The sequence below is a fragment of the Bison bison genome, unplaced genomic scaffold (assembly GCF_000754665.1).
Source record: "Bison bison bison isolate TAMUID 2011002044 unplaced genomic scaffold, Bison_UMD1.0 scf7180017864519, whole genome shotgun sequence".
Lineage (NCBI taxonomy): Eukaryota > Metazoa > Chordata > Mammalia > Artiodactyla > Bovidae > Bison > Bison bison.
Window position 1 is genome coordinate 5,628,094 of NW_011495072.1, and position 17,873 is coordinate 5,645,966.

At 37.3% G+C, this 17,873-nt stretch overlaps 2 protein-coding genes across 3 annotated transcripts in view; one reads left to right on the plus strand and one right to left on the minus strand.

Annotated features, from left to right (window-relative positions):
* Nucleotides 1-494, plus strand: part of TSPAN2 (tetraspanin 2) — an 86,198-nt gene extending 85,704 nt beyond the window's left edge. The window contains exon 9 of the mRNA XM_010830748.1: nucleotides 131-494. The gene's annotated coding sequence lies outside the window, so the exon portion shown is untranslated. The remainder of the gene's footprint in view (nucleotides 1-130) is intronic.
* SYCP1 (synaptonemal complex protein 1) overlaps nucleotides 1-17,873 on the minus strand; it is a 147,263-nt gene that overhangs the window by 7,390 nt on the left and 122,000 nt on the right. For both annotated transcript variants that reach the window (XM_010830745.1, XM_010830744.1), the window contains 2 exons: nucleotides 7,335-7,394; nucleotides 1,662-1,844 (listed from right to left, as the gene is read on the minus strand). In XM_010830745.1, the coding sequence (XP_010829047.1) occupies nucleotides 1,662-1,844; nucleotides 7,335-7,394 (243 nt within the window). The remainder of the gene's footprint in view (nucleotides 1-1,661; nucleotides 1,845-7,334; nucleotides 7,395-17,873) is intronic.

Consider the following 17,873-nt stretch of genomic DNA (forward strand, 5'->3'; position numbering starts at 1 on the left):
ACACAGTCAAAGGCTTTGGCATAGTCAATAAAGCAGAAATAGATGTTTTTCTGGAACTCTCTTGCTTTTTCAATGATCCAGCGGATGTTGGCAATTTGATCTCTGGTTCCTCTGCCTTTTCTAAATCCAGCTTGAACATCTGAAGAAAATCAACCCTAAATATTCATTGGTAGGATTGATGCTGAAGCTGAAGCTCCAATACTTTGGCTACCTGATGCGAATATCCAACTCATTGGAAAAGACCCTGATGCTAGGAAAGACTGAGGGCAGGAGAAGGGGGAACCAGAGGATGAGATGGTTGGATGCCATCATAAACTCAATGGACATGAACTTGCACAAATTCCAGGATACAGTGAAGGACAGGAAAGTTTGATGTGCTGCAGACCATGGGATTGCAAAGAGTTAGATATGATTTAGCAACCTAACAACAATTCTTTAATAGAGATCATTTCATATTTTGAATAATAAAATAATAGGTACAACAAGATAATTTCATATAATAGCCTTGCTATGTACTTTACTAGTTTTCATAATTTCCATGAGGTGGATAATACTGTACATATAATTCAATATATATAATACAGGACATAAAGGAGACTATTTTTGTCTGAAATTGTCAACTAAAGCACAAAGTTGGGGGGAAAAGTGCTAGTAACTTACACTCTAAAGAAAGCAATGTATAATTAGGGCTACCTCCTTCTCTAAGGCTTATTAAAAGGTGGTAGAACAGGACTAACAATCACTAAATATCTCTCTTATTCCCAGTCAATTTATACAAACGGAGGGAAAAGCACACAATTTTGGCTTGGGGGTAAAGATAGATTGAAATATTCCTCCATCAACTCTCAAAGCAAGTAAGAATATAACTCTAAAAAGGAGTTTTCCTTTTTATAGTTGAGTAATTTTCCACTGAGGGGACATATGTATACCTATGGCTGATTCATGTTTATGTCTGGCAGAAACCATCACAATATTGTAAAGTAATTATTCTCTAGTTAAACTTTTTTTTTTTTTTAAAGAAGCCTTATAATGACTAATGGTGCCTTCTAGAAGGGGAGACTGGCATCTCATTCCCTAGGTGGATATAAACCTAGTAAGAAGACTTAGTTATCTGTCTTTATGTCTACCTGAACAAGTAAAAAGAAATCAGAGTAAGACAGATGGCAGAGAGGAGGAGAGGGAAGTCAGAAGTAGAGCATTATACACCACCATTTAGCACTGAAAGGTTGAAAGAATTCCCCATGGATTAAGTGGACATGTTGAAGATAGCTAGATATGAGCCACCTTGCTAGTGGTACCTGCTTCACAAGGACACTGCTAACTAAAAGACTCCAGCAACAAGACGATGAGGAGTAAACACCAAAGGCAGGTAACTGAGGTGATACTGGAAAATTCAAGTCAAAATTAGAGCTTGTCTATCAGGGACCTATGCACTGGTAAAAGCCAGAAAGTGATAAAATTTGCCCAAGATGTCATTAAGATGTGTACAGTGATAGAATACAATTAAACTATTTCACACTGGTGTAACAAATAACCAAAACTTTCAAGACAAAGGTTATTATACCTATGTGTTTGATACCAGATATATGGTATATGATACCAGAGACTTTTTTATTTAAAAAAAAGAAAAGACAACTTTCTTAGAAATTTTAGCAACAAACCTTTGGTAATGGTGTAGATAAGATATTTTTGGCAGGTGTACGCAAATAGTCTCTTTTATCTTTTGAAGATCTGCTCTGATTAGCTGATGGGAAGCTTCGAGATACATTTTGTGAAAGAGGTACTTTAGAATCAAGTTGCCAATAATTAGTTTCAGGTGTTTCCAATAAAGACGTCTGTGTTTTCTATTGAACAACAAAAATGAAAGAAGTCATCATTAAGTGTCATTTTAACTGAAGTGCAGCAACTTGTAAAAATAACACTGAAATAAACTAGAATTTACACTCAAGTGTAGTATTGAGTAGAAAACTTTGAATAAATTACACCTATCTTCTTTATGACTTTATTTTTCTTATTTAAAGATGGAAATGGTTTTTTCTCCCTTTGTCCTCACAGTGCTGCTATAAAAATAAATAATAATCTCAACTCTCTATTTGACCAAAAGTTGGAAAGTCTCCAAAGACAATTCTCTAGTCCTGGTGGAAAAAAAAAAATCTTAATTTGTGATTCATTCCAATAACCCTACAGCCCAAAGGCATCTCTTTCATGTTTTCATAAGTCCTGTTTCATCTATAAAAATATCAGCCCTTTTCTATCTATCTACTAGTTTCATTCACCTTCAGAAAAAAAAAGGGGGAGAGAGGAAAAATTATGAAAGTAAAAACCTAGAGAAATTTTCAGGGCAAGATAAAGGAGCTGATTATGAGGCACAAAATACTATGTATAAAATAAATAAGCTGTAAGGATATACTGTACAGCACAGAGAGTATACCCAATATTTTATAATAACTACAAGTGGAGTATAACCTTTAAAAATTGTGAATCACTATGTTGTATAACTGAAATTTATATTTAATAATACTGTAAGTAAACTATACCTCAATTTAAAAATAAAAAAATTTTTAAAGGAGATAAATGGGGTAATTTGCAGGTTTCTTGCCAAGTTCATAATACTTTTTCACACAAAAAATTAATTTTGGTATCATTTTTTCAGAGATGCATTTTACACCAGTTCAGTTCAGTTCAGTCACTCAGTCATGTCTGACTCTTTGCGACTCCATGAACTGCAGCATGCCAGGCCTCCCTGTCCATCACCAACTCCTGGAGTTCATTCAGACTCATGTCCATTGAGATGGTGATGCCATCAGCCATCTCATCCTCTGTCATCCCCTTCTCCTCCTGCCCCCAATCCCTCCCAGCATCAGAGTCTTTTCCAACGAGTCAACTCTTCGCATCAGGTGGCCAAAGTATTGGAGTTTCAGCTTTAGCATCAGTCCTTCCAAAGAACACCCAGGACTGACCTCCTTTAGAATGGACTGGTTGGATCTCCTTACAGTCCAAGGGACTCTCAAGAGTCTTCTCCAACACCACAGTTTCAAAGCATCAATTCTTTGGTGCTCAGCTTTCTTCAGAGTTCAACTCTCACATCCATACATGACCACTGGAAAAACCATAGCCTTGACTAGACGGACCTTTGTTGGCAAAGTAATGTTTCTGCTTTTTAATTTGCAGTCTAGGTTGGTCATAACTTTCCTTCCAAGGAGTAAGCGTCTTTTAATTTCATGGCTGCAATCACCATCTGCAGTGATTTTGGAGCCCAGAAAAATACAGTCTGACAGTTTCTCCATCTATTTGCCATGAAGTGATGGGACCAGATGCCATGATCTTCGTTTTCTGAATGTTGAGTTTTAAGTCAACTTTTTCACTCTCCTCTTTCACTTTCATCAAGAGGCTTTTTAGTTCCTCTTCACTTTCTGCCATAGGGTGGTGTCATCTGCATATCTGAGGTTACTGATATTTCTCCCGGCAATCTTGATTCCAGCTTGTGCTTCTTCCAGCCCAGCGTTTCTCAGGATGTACTCTGCTATAAGTTAAATAAGCAGGATGACAACATACAGCCTCAATGTACTTCTTTTCCTATTTGGAACTAGTCTGTTGTTCCATATCCAGTTCTAACTGTTGCTTCCTGACCTGCATATAGGTTTCTCAAGAGGCAGGTCAGGTGGTCTGGTATTCCCATCTCTTGAAGAATTTTCCACAGTTTATTGTGATCCACACAGTCAAAGACTTTGGCATAGTCAATAAAGGAGAAATAGATGTTTTTCTGGAACTCTCTTGCTTTTTCGATGATCCAGCAGATGTTGGCAATTTTATCTCTGGGCAAATTTTACATACTTTTCCATAAATATTTCTATAACATAGCTGATAACACAATTTTGATTAAAGAAAACTTGTTCTGCTCTCTGGACTTACCAGGAATCATCCTCAGAATCTCCAAAATTTAACTGCTTTCATGGACAAATTTTCTTCACCCAAAAGGACTGAGAATGGCAACTGTACCACCTTGTGGTCATATCTGGGAATCTAACATTTCCCTAGTAGCTTGGTAGACAAAGAAAATGCACCAGCATTCTAGACTACTGAAATAACCCTCTTTGTAATACCTCATGAAGATGTATTACTCTCCTACAAGTTACATTCTTTTCTATTACCTTTCCAGTGATGCATATATACAGAACATTCATGCTTTTCTCTGTAATACTTTTTAAACAAATACTTATTCAGCATGTCCTATGTGCCAAGCACAATTTCAAATGCTTCACAAATACTATCTCATTTAATCTTCATAACAACTTTTGAGAAAGTTGTTTTATAGATAAGACTGAAGTATGAAGAAGTAACATACCCAAACTCAGAAATTTTTGATTGATAAACCTAACAATTATCATATATAAGGTTTGTAATACTTCAATATTGTTGGAATAAAGCATAGCACACAAAAGCCTATTTAAATCTTTTCATTTATCATTTTCTCATTATTTGCAATATATATATATCCAGACCCCCAGATAAACTATAGGGAATTAACTAATCTATTTGATAATGTACACAGAGAATAGATATATATTACTAGGATTATACAGGAATCAAAACAAATCTGCAAGAATATCTGATATATATTTTCACAATATGAACATATTCTATATTTAGAAGTACTGGAGTTTAACCAATGTATTATCTTCATCAGACACTTTGCTTAGTCTGTATGTAAGTGAAGTCACTCAGTTGTGTCTGACTCTTTGCAACCCCATGGACTGTAGCCTACTAGGCTCCTTTGTCCATGGGATTGTCCAGGCAAGAGTACTGGAGTGGATTGCCATTTCCTTCTCCAGGGGATCTTTCCAACCCAGGGGTTTAACCCGGGTCTCCCTCATTGCAGACAGGTGCTTTACTGTCTGAGCCACCAGGGAAGCCCAGTCTGTATCTAATCCTCCCAGCTAATTCTAATATGACAATAATTTCTCCATATATAATGTTTTCGTGTCTGTTATATGTGTCTGGACACATGGAGCACTTAATATTCATTTACAGGTACAATAATTCTTTTTTTCTTCTCTTCGAACACTCACTTCAGTCGTGTCCAACTCTTTGTGACTACAGACTGTAGCCTGCCAGGCTCCTCTGTCTATAGGATTCTCTAGGCAAGAATATTGGAGTGGGTTACCATGCCCTCTTCCAGGTATCTTCCTGACACAGGGATTAGACCCGTATCTCTTGCCATTTCCTGCACTGGCAGGTGGGTTGTTTACCACTAGCGACACCTGGGAAGCCCTTCTTTGAACACAAACATATCAAAATTAAAGCACCATCTATACCTTAACAACTGAACTGTTCTCAACAACTCTGTTTTCTTCAGTTTACAGTCAGAGCAACTTCTGTGGAGACTTAGGAGACTACATCACTATATATAAAGAATATTTACTCACTTTAACTAAAATTTGCAAGAACACTCTTCTGTAATAATCCTATATTACCAAATATATTGAAGCTGAATATTACCTCCCTTTTTCATACTTGATGCTTCCTTTCATGTGCAGGGAACATTCCTAACCTCTCTCTGCTTCCTTAGGGGAAGATCAATGGCTTAACAGGATTGCTGAATATGGAAGGATTAATTGTGGACATATAATTCAACCTCTTCCTTATTTCTCCCCTTGGGTAACCGAAGAAGCACACATTCTCCTCTACGCCATGTATCTTAAAAGAGCAGGTCATTCAAGTGGGTAGACTTGTCCTAATCCAGCTCTATCTATGACAAGAGTAGATAAACTTGTTTAATTTGGGATTTCAGGATTAAGAAATCCTGTTTTCTTCAAATATAAGCCACATTATCCAATATTGTTTATCAATAATAAAGATGAAGGACTGATGTTGAAGCTGAAACTCCGATACTTTGGCCACCTGATGCGAAGAGCTGACTCATTTGAAAAGACCCTGATGCTGGGAAAGACTAAGGGCAGGATGAGAAGGGGACAACAGAGGATGAGATGGTTGGATGGCATCACTGACTCAATGGACATGGGTTTGGGTAGACTCCGGGAGATGGTGACGGACAGGGAGGCCTGGAGTGCTGTGGTTCATGGGGTCGCAAAGAGTCAGACACGACTGAGCAACTGAACTGAACTGAACTGAAAAGATACTATTTTGATTTTCACTACCTTTCTAAACTGGTTCAGATTTAAGAAGCAAGATGTGATTTGTTTAGCCCTCTCAAAAACTCAAAATTAGACATAATCTAAACATGAGCTTTAAAATTTTTAAATGAAATGTTTTCCCTCTAACATTGGAAATTTCTCAAGAAACACAAATGTACCTAATTTAATACTATAATAAAATTTTTAAAAGATTAAAATCTTCTCTAAATTTCCAAATGACAGATGCTTTGAAATGTTTTAGCTAATGCTTTTGGATTAATAAAGAAACAATTTTGGAAATGAAATTGTGTGATATATATTATTTTAAAAAAATTTTGGTGTATAGTTGATTTATAACATTGTGTTAGTTTCAGGTGTATAGCAAAGTGAATCTGTTATATGTATGCATACGCATATATCCAATCTTGTTTAGATTCTTTTCCCATATAGGCCATTACAGTAGAAGTCCCTGAGCTATACAGGAGGTCCTTAGTAGTTATCTATTTTATACATAATTGTGTGTATATCGGAGAAGGCAATGGCAACCCACTCCAGTACTCTTGCCTGGAAAATCCCATGGGCGGAGCAGCCTGGTAGGCTGCAGTCCATGGGGTCGCAAAGAGTCAGACACAACTGAGCGACTTCACTTTCACTTTTCACTTTCATGCATTGGAGAAGGAAGTGGCAACCCACTTGAGTGTTCTTGCCTGAAGAATCCCAGGGATGGGGCAGCCTGGTGGGCTGCCGTCTATGGGGTCGCACAGAGTCGGACACAACTGAAGTGACTTAGCAGTAGCAGTAGCAGCAGTGTGTATATATCAATTCCAAACTTCCAATTTATCCCTTCCCAGCCTCTTACTCCCTGGTAATCATAAATCTAATTTCTACATCTGTAACTCTATTTTTGTTTTGTAGATAAGCTCATTTATAGCCTTTTTTTTAGATTCCACATAGAAGTGACCATATGTATAGTTCCTTCTCTGACTTCATTCAGTATGCAATCTCTAGGTCCATTGCTGCAAATGGTATTATTTTGTTCTTTTCTATGGCTGAGTACTATTCCATTTTATGTTGGTACCATATCTTTTGTGTGATATATTTTTGATGTTATTTTCCAATTTATGATAAAAATTTACTAAATAGATGTTAGAAAACAAAATGGTTATAAAGAAATTTATGAGAATTATATAAAACTCTTACCTTGTCTTTTTTTCCTTTGAGAGTAACTGTGTTTTCTTTCATCTCTCTTTTGAGTTCTTCCTATTAAAAATGAATATCAAGTACATACAATGTAGTCAATACTATTATAAAAATTAATTTTCCTATTATTAAATCTTTCCTAAGAAATACTAATAAAGAATCCTGCCTTCTAAAGCTTAAAAAACAATGAAAAGAAAAAAATTATTTCCTTTCTACAGAAGTATGTTATTTGATTTCGATTATCTTTTTTAAAAAATTCTGATCTGTCTCTGGCAGGTACCTGTGGACTCTTGAGTAAGTCCTTTAAGACACCAAATCTCAGCTTTTTCATTTGTAAAATGAAGTGCATGGATCATCTTATAAAGTAAGGGATATACACAATTAACTAGCTATAAAGAGCTGCAAAGAGATTCAAAATATTATGAACCTTTAGAGGCAGAATACACTTATTCTCTGTGTATTAAGAAAAGCAATTCAGTTGAACACTGAATAATAAATTTTCAACATGAGATGAACAGGGATGAGGAATAAAAAGAAAGTTACAAAAAAGGTACAAAATAGTTATAAAATAATACATCATTTCTCTAGTACTCCAGGAAATAATATATTCTGTTGGAGATTAGTGTATGTACATTCAGTAGGGGAAAAAAGGAAAAATTAACCCTGGCCTAGAAAAAATAATATGTACAATGCCTTTAATATGAGAGTCATCTGGAAAACAGAATGGTTACAGCCTCAAGTAGCCTTACAAGTGTCAGAGAAGGAAAAGTTTCAATGCACATGTACAACTTTAGGCAAACCTGCCTTGGCTGTCCATGATGCCTATGACAATATCTGTACTCACTGAACGTCTTATGTACACAATGCTATCTCTCCTAAAATGTTGCTCTTAACCAGACAATACACTTCACCATGAAAGAAGCTGGCAATAAGCTGATATAACATGTAGTCACTGTTCTTATTATATATCCTATAAACTGGCAATAATTGATCTTCAGTTATCACAATTGACATCTACTCTGTGGGTATGAAATGCAGTCTTCTAGGATAAAGTATATCCTCTAAACTAGCTAAATTATACTGACTCTCAGAATACACATCTCAGCTTCTAGAGGACAGAATGGAGAAAGCACCTTCCTAAACTGTACTTTCTCTGACTCTTGACTTCTGCAGGTCTGGACATCTTAGTACAGTCTGTTCTAATACAACATGTGTTTCCAATGTATGGATTAGCTCATACCCAAAAGTGTTTCTCTGGTAATGTCTAACTGATCATGAGTTCCCTAAACTAATGGGCAGTCCACTAAGGTCCATATTTAATGAGTAACTAAAAAATGTCTGTAATATGGACTGGCAAAGAAAGGATTGACTTGAGGTACAGGAGTAGAGTATGACAGCCTTGTGCTCACCTTTCAGACCTGAATAAATTTATAAACCTAGAACCCTCTAAATTAAAAGATGGATTTTGCAATAATATCAGAAATGCATACTGAATTTTGGTAATTGGATATTGACTATCAGCTAACACCAACTCTTATAACCCAAAATGTTACTATTTTTTCACTCACTAGCTTGAGTGCAGGTGTTCTGGGGTCACATGATAAATACATTTAATCTAACTCCATCTCACGGTGAGCCCATGGAACCATAAACCTATTCTGTGATAATTTCTTTAGATCCTGAGTATACAGTTGAATAGATAAACTCAGTAAATGGCATAATCACCATATTAGTTCTGAATACACAGTGAGATTTTTTACATTTAGAAGGACCAACTGGAAGATTTTAAAACTCTCTTTCCATATCAAGGATATAGACAAATATATAAAATACCACATCTCACTAGGCAGAGAGTAAGGTACCATCAAGAGATGAAAGACACAGGAAAGGTGATTTAGCACAGTCTCACAAAGTCAACGTATTTTAAGTAGAAGCTAAGACTATCATCCAGTAACAATTTCTTCATATTGATTGGTATGTAAAAGAGGTCAAAATCAGAATTGGCATATCATGAAAGCCAAAGTGTTAGCCGCTTAGTCATATCTGACTCTTTGCAATCCCATGGACTATAGCCCACCAGACTCCTCTGTCCACAGAACTCTCTAAGCAAGCACACAGGAGTGGACTGCCATTTCCTACTCCAGGGGATCTTCCCAACCCAGGGATAGAACCTGCGTCTCCTGAATTTTAGGCAGATTCTTTACCATCTGAGCCACCAGGGAATATTGGCTTATTGACTAGGGTCAAAATTGAAAACTAAGAAAAAGTTTCACATAAAACATGAGTTCAACTTAAATACTGGAAATGTGCTTTTATCAGGCTTCCCTGGTGGCTCAACAGTAATCTGCCTGCAATGCAGGAGACCACAGTTTAATCCCTGGGTCAGGAAGATCCCCTGGAGAAGGGAATGGCTACCCACTCCAATATTCTTGCCTGGAGAATTTCATGGACAGAGGAGCCTGGTGAGCTACAGTCCATGAGGTCACAAAGAGTCAGATTAATCTTGATAATATAAAATAATAAAACATAAAAATTATATATATAAAAGAATAGGCAGTAGGAGAAAGTGTTCAATATATTGTTTAAAAACATAAAGATAACCAGTAAAATGTCTCTGCTGCCTTCAAATTATGGTGCTGGAGAAGAGTCCTGAAAGTCCCTTGACAGCAAGGAGATCAAACCCTTCAATCTTAAAGGAAATCAACCCTGAATACTCATTGGAAGGATTGATGGTGAAGCTGAAGCTCCAGTATTTTGGTCGTCTGATGCGAAAAACTGATTCATTGGAAAAGACCCTGATGCTGGGAAAGATTAAGGGTAGAAGGAGAAGAGGGCATCAGAGGATGAGATGGCTGGATGGTATCGCCAATGCAATGGACATGAACTTGGGCAAACTCCAGGAAATGGTGAGGGACAGGGAGGTCTGGCATGCTGCAGTCCGTGGGGTCACAAAGAGTGGGACATGACTAGGTGACTGAACAACAACAACCAGTAAAATAATTAAAAAGGATATATACACCTCCCAAATCAACCAAAGATAAACACACACATAAAACTCAACCAAAAAACCAAATAATTTTAAAATGGGCAAAAGATGTGAACAGACAGTTCTCCAAAGAGGATATACAAATGGCCAACAAGCTTATGAAAAGATGTCCAACATCTCTAATTATATGGGAAATGCAAATCAAAAGTGCAATGAGCTAACATTTCACATTCATTAGGATGATCACTATCAAAGTAGCAGAAAATAAGCGTTGGCAAGGATGCAGAGAAACTGGAATCCTTGCCCATTATTAGTAGGAATGAAAAATGGTACAGTTGCTATGGAAAACTGTATGGTGGTTCCTCAAAAAATTAATATTAAAATTACTATATGATCCAAGAATCCCGCTTTTGGGATATATATCCAAAAGAATTCAAAGCAGGATCTCCAAGAGATATCTGCATACCTCTGTTCATTAAGACATTAATGACAATAGCCAAGAAGTAAAAGCAGCCCTAATTTTCATCACAGATGAATGAATAAAGAATATGTGGCATATACACACAATGGAATATTAGGCAGCCTTAAAAACAGTAATGAGAGAGACAGAGGGAAGAAGAAAGAGAGACAGAGAGAGAGAGAGGGGAAGGAAGGAAGGACAAGATGATTGTATGGTATCACCAACTCAATGGACATGAGTTTGAGCAAGCTCCAAGAGACGGTGAAGGACAGGAAAACCTGGTGTTTTGCAGTCTATGGGGTTGCAAAAAGTTGGACACCACCCTACGACTGAACAAAAGAAGGAAATTTTGTCACATGCTACAACATGGATGAATCTTAAAGACATTATGCTAACTGAAGTAATCCAGTTACAGAAAGACAAATAATGAATGGTAATTAAAATCATAGAAACAGAGAAAAAAGGTGGTTATAAGGTAGGGTTTAATGGATTTAGACTTTCAGTTTTACAAGTTAAAAAGTTCTAGAGATCTACTGTACAACAATATCTATATGCTTAAAGCTACTAATCTATACACTTAAAACATGTTAAGATGGATATAAGTGTACTGATACATATTTTTACCATGAATTTACAAACAAAACTACAACCATTCTATCTTATAAATATCAATATAAAGGTATTAAATAAAAATATAGCAAACAGAAAGTAGCATCACATTAAAAATACTTCATGATCAACTGGAGTTCATTCTAAAAATGCAAGAATAAGTTCAAAATATATATCATATCAATAAATACTATCAGGAAAACTAAGCAGTTAAAGAGACTTCTCATATTAAAGACTCCATTAAGGTTAATAAGAAATAGACAAAAACATATAAAACAACAAAGTATAAAAAGAAAAGATCACAACAGGAATATTGGGCAAAGCTGACTTCAAAGCAAAAAGGGCAAAGATAAAAGATAACAGTTTCCAAGGAGCAATTAATCAGTACAAACTTTTACACAATAAGTAGTATTCATCAAAACACATAAAGTAAAATTGGTTAAAAACTCAAGAGGAAGAGAAACAAAACAGTAATAAACCCTTAATGCATTCTTTCAGTTTACAATTTATCAAAAATTAAAAATATATAACAAAGTAGATGTCAAAAAAATAATTGATACAGTAGATCAAACTTCTTTGTAAGGAAGAGTAAATCCAGATTATAAAATCTTCCTCTCTCTAAACTAACAAAAAAAACACAAAAGGAAAGAGGAAAGGAAAGTGGTTAAGAACTGGCAAAAATGAATTCAATGACAGAAACATGCCATATCAGGCCATAATCTTCCAATTCTAGTTAAGGTTCATTAGGAAAGACACAGTACTGTCTGATTTGTGCTGTGCTGATCAGAGTACTGGGCTGATTTGACTCAATGTGGCTCCTAACCTAATTATTACTTAGATATTAGTGGGATTAGTGAAAGTGAATACATATAATAATGAGAATAATTGTCACTAATATACCTGGATTTGATAAGAAGAAATCTGAGGGGATACGTAGGCAGTTCAGGAAAAAGAAGCCTAGGAAATGGAGGAAAAATCACTAAATTTTATCACTTTAGTCTCTCTCATCTGGACAAAAAAGCACAACCACCATACCAATAAAGAACTAATTATCTGTGCCAATAAGTAAAACATAAGAGACAAAGAAAAAATCTAAAAAGGAAGAAAAGATTCCCCTGAAGGAGCAGAAAACAAAAAATAAAGAGATTCATTGAAAAACCATGTAAATTTTGTCCTTATCCATGTGGCTGCCTGCCACCACTCTATAAGTAGGGTATACCAAATCATGATATTTTTGTCTTTTTCCTCATAAAATTTGGTGAGTGAGGAAATATAGCTTTGAAGAGAGACTGGAAAAATGGCAAAAATGAATAACTATAGCTTAACCTGTCAGAAAGACATATGGGCTCCAAGGCTTCACACGGAGTTGGTTATAACACGTGAAGCCTAAGGACAAAACATTCACCAAAAAATAACCACAGACCAATCTTTGATATGAATATAGATATAAAAAAATCCTCAACAAAAAATACTAGCAAAGCAAATCTCGCTGAATATAAAGAAGGCTATATGTCATGACAAACTAGGATTTCTCCTAAGACTTGAAGTTGAATCTAATCAAAATTATAGACTTTATACTTACAATTGATACCATCAAGAAACTGAAAAGACAATTCAAAAAATGGGAGAAAATATTTAAAAATCTTATATTAGATAAGAGATTTATATGTAGAATACATAAAGAACTCCTAAAACTCAATATTAAAAAATAAGTAGGAGGTGGTCCTAAGATGATGGAGGAATAGGACAGGGAGACCACTTTCTCCTCCACAAATTCATCAAAAGAACATTTGAACGCTGAGTAAATTCCACAAAACAACTTCTGAATGCCAGCAGAGGACATCAGGCACCCAGAAAAGCAGCCCATTGTCTTTGAAAGGAGGTAGGAAAAAATATAAAAGATAAAAAGAGAGACAAAAGAGGTAGGGATGGAGATCTGTCCCGGGAAGGGAGTCTTAAAAAAGAGAGAAGTTTCCGAACACCAGGAAACACTCTCACTGGCAAGTCTGTGGCGAGCCTTGGAACCTCAGAGAGCAATATAACCAAGAGGAAAAATAAATAATTAAAACACACAGATTACGTGCCCAACGGTAACTCCCAGTGGAGAAGCAGCCCAGACACCCGCATCCGCCACTAGCAAGCGGCTGGGGCAGGGAGGCGCCTGCTGCACTGCTTAGAGTAAGGACCAGGCCAGAACGCCCTGAGGGCAATCTGAGGGACCTAACGTGAAGTAGCAAACCAGACTGTGGGATAGCTACCCTGAGAAAAGCCCCTAAGACACTGCCAGGCCTGCTCACAGAACAAAGGACTGAGCAGAGTTAGCCAGCTGCAGACCAGTCCATCCCCCGCCAGAGACAGGCAGGCAAGGGCAGCCAGAGCCGGAAGGGGGCAATCGTGGCCCCAGAGAGACATCATCTACCAAACTGCAAGTAGGCTTTGTTGCTAACCAAGACTTCCCGGGATTCTGTACAGTTGATATCCAGGGTGTGCCAGTTATACACCCAGAAAACCAGGCAGCAGGGACGGAGGAGGCGATAAGTCACAGCGACCCCGCTCACCAAACACCTGGTCACCTGAGCTGCTCGCACCTGGGAAGGGCACAAAATGCAGGCCCAACAGAGTCAGCACCTTTGTGGAGTACCTGAGTACCTGAACCTGAGCGGCTTAGACCTGGGAGGTGCATACAACCCAGAGCCGGCCTCAGACAGTTCCCAGCAGAGCAACCTAGAGCCTAAGCAGTGTAGACTGGGAAAGCACACACCGGGAGCAGGGGCAAACCCAGTGTGGCTTAGACACTGCGAGGACACACCAGGGTTATTTGTTTGCAGCGTCCCTCCCTCCCCATAGCACATCTGAACAAGTGAGCTTAAAAAAGTGACCATCACCGCCCCCTTGTGTCAGGTAGAAATTAGACACTGAAGAGACCAGCAAACAAGAAGCTAAAACGGAGGGAACCGCCTTGGAAGTGACAGGTGCAATAGATTAAAACCCTATAGTTAGCACCCAACCACATAGGAAGGGGCCTATAGATCTTGAGAAGTATAAGCCGGATCAAGGAACTATCTGAAAACGAACTGACCCCACACTGTCCACAACAACATCAGAGAAAGTCCTAGATATATATTTACTATTATCATTCTTTAAATTAAAAAAAATTTTTTTAAGTCCTCTCTCTTTTAATTTTCATTTTTATAACCTACTACTACTTTGCAAAAAAAAAGACCCTATTTTTTAAAGCAAACTTCATATATATATATTTTTTATAATTTTTGTGACTTTTTTCCTTTAATATTGTATTTTTGAGAATCCAACCTCTAGATTTTTAATCTTTAATTTTTGGTATTTATTACCAATTTTGTACCTTTAAGAACCCAATCTTCAGTACCCATTTTTACTTGGGAGCGAGATTACTGGCTTGACTGCTCTCTCCCCCTTTGGACTCTCCTTTTTCTCCACCAGGTTGCCTCTATCTCCTCCCTCACCCTTCTCTTCTCTACCCAACTCTGTGAATCTCTTTGTGTGTTCTGGGCTGTGGAGAACACAGGGAACTGATTACTGGCTGGATCTGTCTCTCTCCTTTCGATTCCCCCCTTTATCCTCCTTGCCACCTCTGTCTCCTTCCTCCCTCTTCTCTGTGTAACTCCGTGAACATCTCTGAGGGGTCCAGACTGTGAAGAGCACATAGGGAAGTGATTAATGGCTAGCTTGCTCTCTCCCCTTTGGATTCCCCTTCTTCTCCTTCTGGTCACCTCTATCTCCCTCCTCTTTCTTCTCTTCTCCATGTAACTCTGTGAACCTCTCTGGGTGTCCCTCACTGAGGAGAAACTTTTCATCTTTAACCTACATGTTTCATCATCGGTGCTGTATAGATGGAGAAGTCTGAGGCTACTGTAAGAATAAGACTGAAAACCAGAGGCAGGAGGCTTAAGTTCAAATCCTGAGAACACCAGAGAACTCCTAACTCCAGGGAACATTAATCGACAGGAGCTCATCAAACGTCTCCATACCTACACTGAAACCAAGCACCACCCAAGGGCCAACAAGTTCCAGAGCAAGACATACCATGCAAATTATCCAGAAACACAGGAACATAGCCCTGAGCTTCAATATACAGGTTGCCCAAAGTCACTCCAAACCCACTGACATCTCAAAACTCATTACTGGACACTTCACTGTACTCCAGAGAGAAGAAATCCAGGTCCACCCACCAGAACATCGACACAAGCTTCCCTAACCAGGAAACCTTGACAAGCCACCCGTCCAACCCCACCCACAGTGAGGAAACTCCACAATAAAGAGAACTCCACAAACTGCCAGAATACAGAAAGGCCACCCCAAACACAGCAATATAAACAAGATGAAGAGGCAGAGGAATACCCAACAGGTAAAGGAACAGGATAAATGCCCACCAAACCAAACAAACGAGGAAGAGATAGGGAATCTACCTGATAAAGAATTCCAAATAATGATAGTGAAAATGATCTAAAATCTTGAAAACAAAATGGAGTTACAGATAAATAGCCTGGAGATAAGGATTGAGAACATGCAAGAAAGGTTTAACAAGGACCTAGAAGAAATAAAAAAGAGTCAATATATAATGAATAATGCAATAAATGAGATCAAGAACACTCTGGAGGGAACCAACAGTAGAATAATGGAGGCAGAAGATAGGATACATAAGGTGGAAGATAGAATGGTAGAAATAAATGAATCAGAGAGGAAAAAAGAAAAACGAATTAAAAGAAATGAGGACAATCTCAGAGACCTCCAGGACAATGTTAAACGCCCCAACATTCGAATCATAGGAGTCTCAAAGAAGAAGACAAAAAGAAAGACCATGAGAAAATACTTGAGGAGATAATAGTTGAAAACTTCCCTAAAATGGGGAAGGAAATAATCACCCAAGTCCAAGAAACCCAGAGAGTCCCAAACAGGATAAACCCAAGGCAAGACACCCCAAGACACATATTAATCAAATTAACAAAGATCAAACACAAAGAACAAATATTAAATGCAGCAAGGGAAAAACAACAAATAACACACAATGGGATTCCCATAAGGAAAACAGCTGATCTTTCAACAGAAACTCTTCAGGCCAGGAGAGAATGGCAGGACATACTTAAAAGTGATGAAAGAAAATAACCTACAGCCCAGATTACTGTACCCAGCAAGGATCTCATTCAAATATGAAGGAGAAATCAAAAGCTTTACAGACAAGCAAAAGCTGAGAGAATTCAGCACCACCAAACCAGCTCTCCAACAAATGCTAAAGGATATTCTCTAGACAGGAGACACAAAAACGGTGTATAAGCTCGAACCCAAAATAATAAAGTAAATGGCAATGGGATCATACTTATCAATAATTACCATAAATGTAAATGGGTTGAATTCCCCAACCAAAAGACAAAGACTGGCTGAATGGATACAAAAACAAGACCCCTATATATGTTCTCTACAAGAAACCCACCTTGAAACCAGGGACACATACAGACTGAAAGTGAAGGGCTGGATAAAGATATTCCATGCAAATAAAGCCCAAAGGTAGCAGGAGTAGCAATACTCATATCAGATAAAATAGACTTTAAAACAAAGGCTGTGAAAAGAGACAAAGACAGTCACTACATAATGATCAAAGGATCAATCCAAGAAGAAGATATAACAATTATAAATATATATGCACCCAACATAGGATCAACGCAATATGTAAGGCAAATGCTAACAAGTATGAAAGGGGAAATTAACAAGAACACAATAATAGTGGGAGACTTTAATACTCCACTCACATCTATGGATAGATCAACTAAACAGAAAATTAACAAGAAAACACAAACTTTAAATGATACAATAGACCAGTTAGACCTAATTCATATCTATAGGACATTTCACCGCAAAACAATGAATTTCACCTTTTTTCTCAAGCACACACTGAACCTTCTCCAGGATAGATCATATCCTGGGCCATAAATCTAGCCTTGGTAAATTCAAAAAAATTGAAATCATTCTAATCATCTTTTCTGACCATAATGCAGTAAGATTAGATCTCAATTACAGGAGAAAAACTATTAAAAATTCCAACATATGGAGGCTGAACAACATGCTGCTGAATAACCAACAAATCACAGAAGAAATCTAAAAAGAAATCAAAATATGCATAAAAATGAATGAAAATGAAAACACAACAACCCAAAATTTGTGGGACACTGTAAAAGCAGTGCAAAGGGGAAGGTTTATAGCAATACAGGCATACCTCAAGAAACAAGAAAAAAGTCAAATAAATAAACTAACTGTACACCTAAAGCAACTAGAAAAGGAAGAAATGAAGAACCCCAAGGTTAGTAGAAGGAAAGAAATCTTAAAAATTAGGGCAGAAATAAATGCAAAAGAAATAAGAGACTATAGCAAAAATCAACAAAGCCAAAAGCTGGTTCTTTGAGAGGATAAATAAAATTGACAAACCACTAGCCAGACTCATCAAGAAACAAAG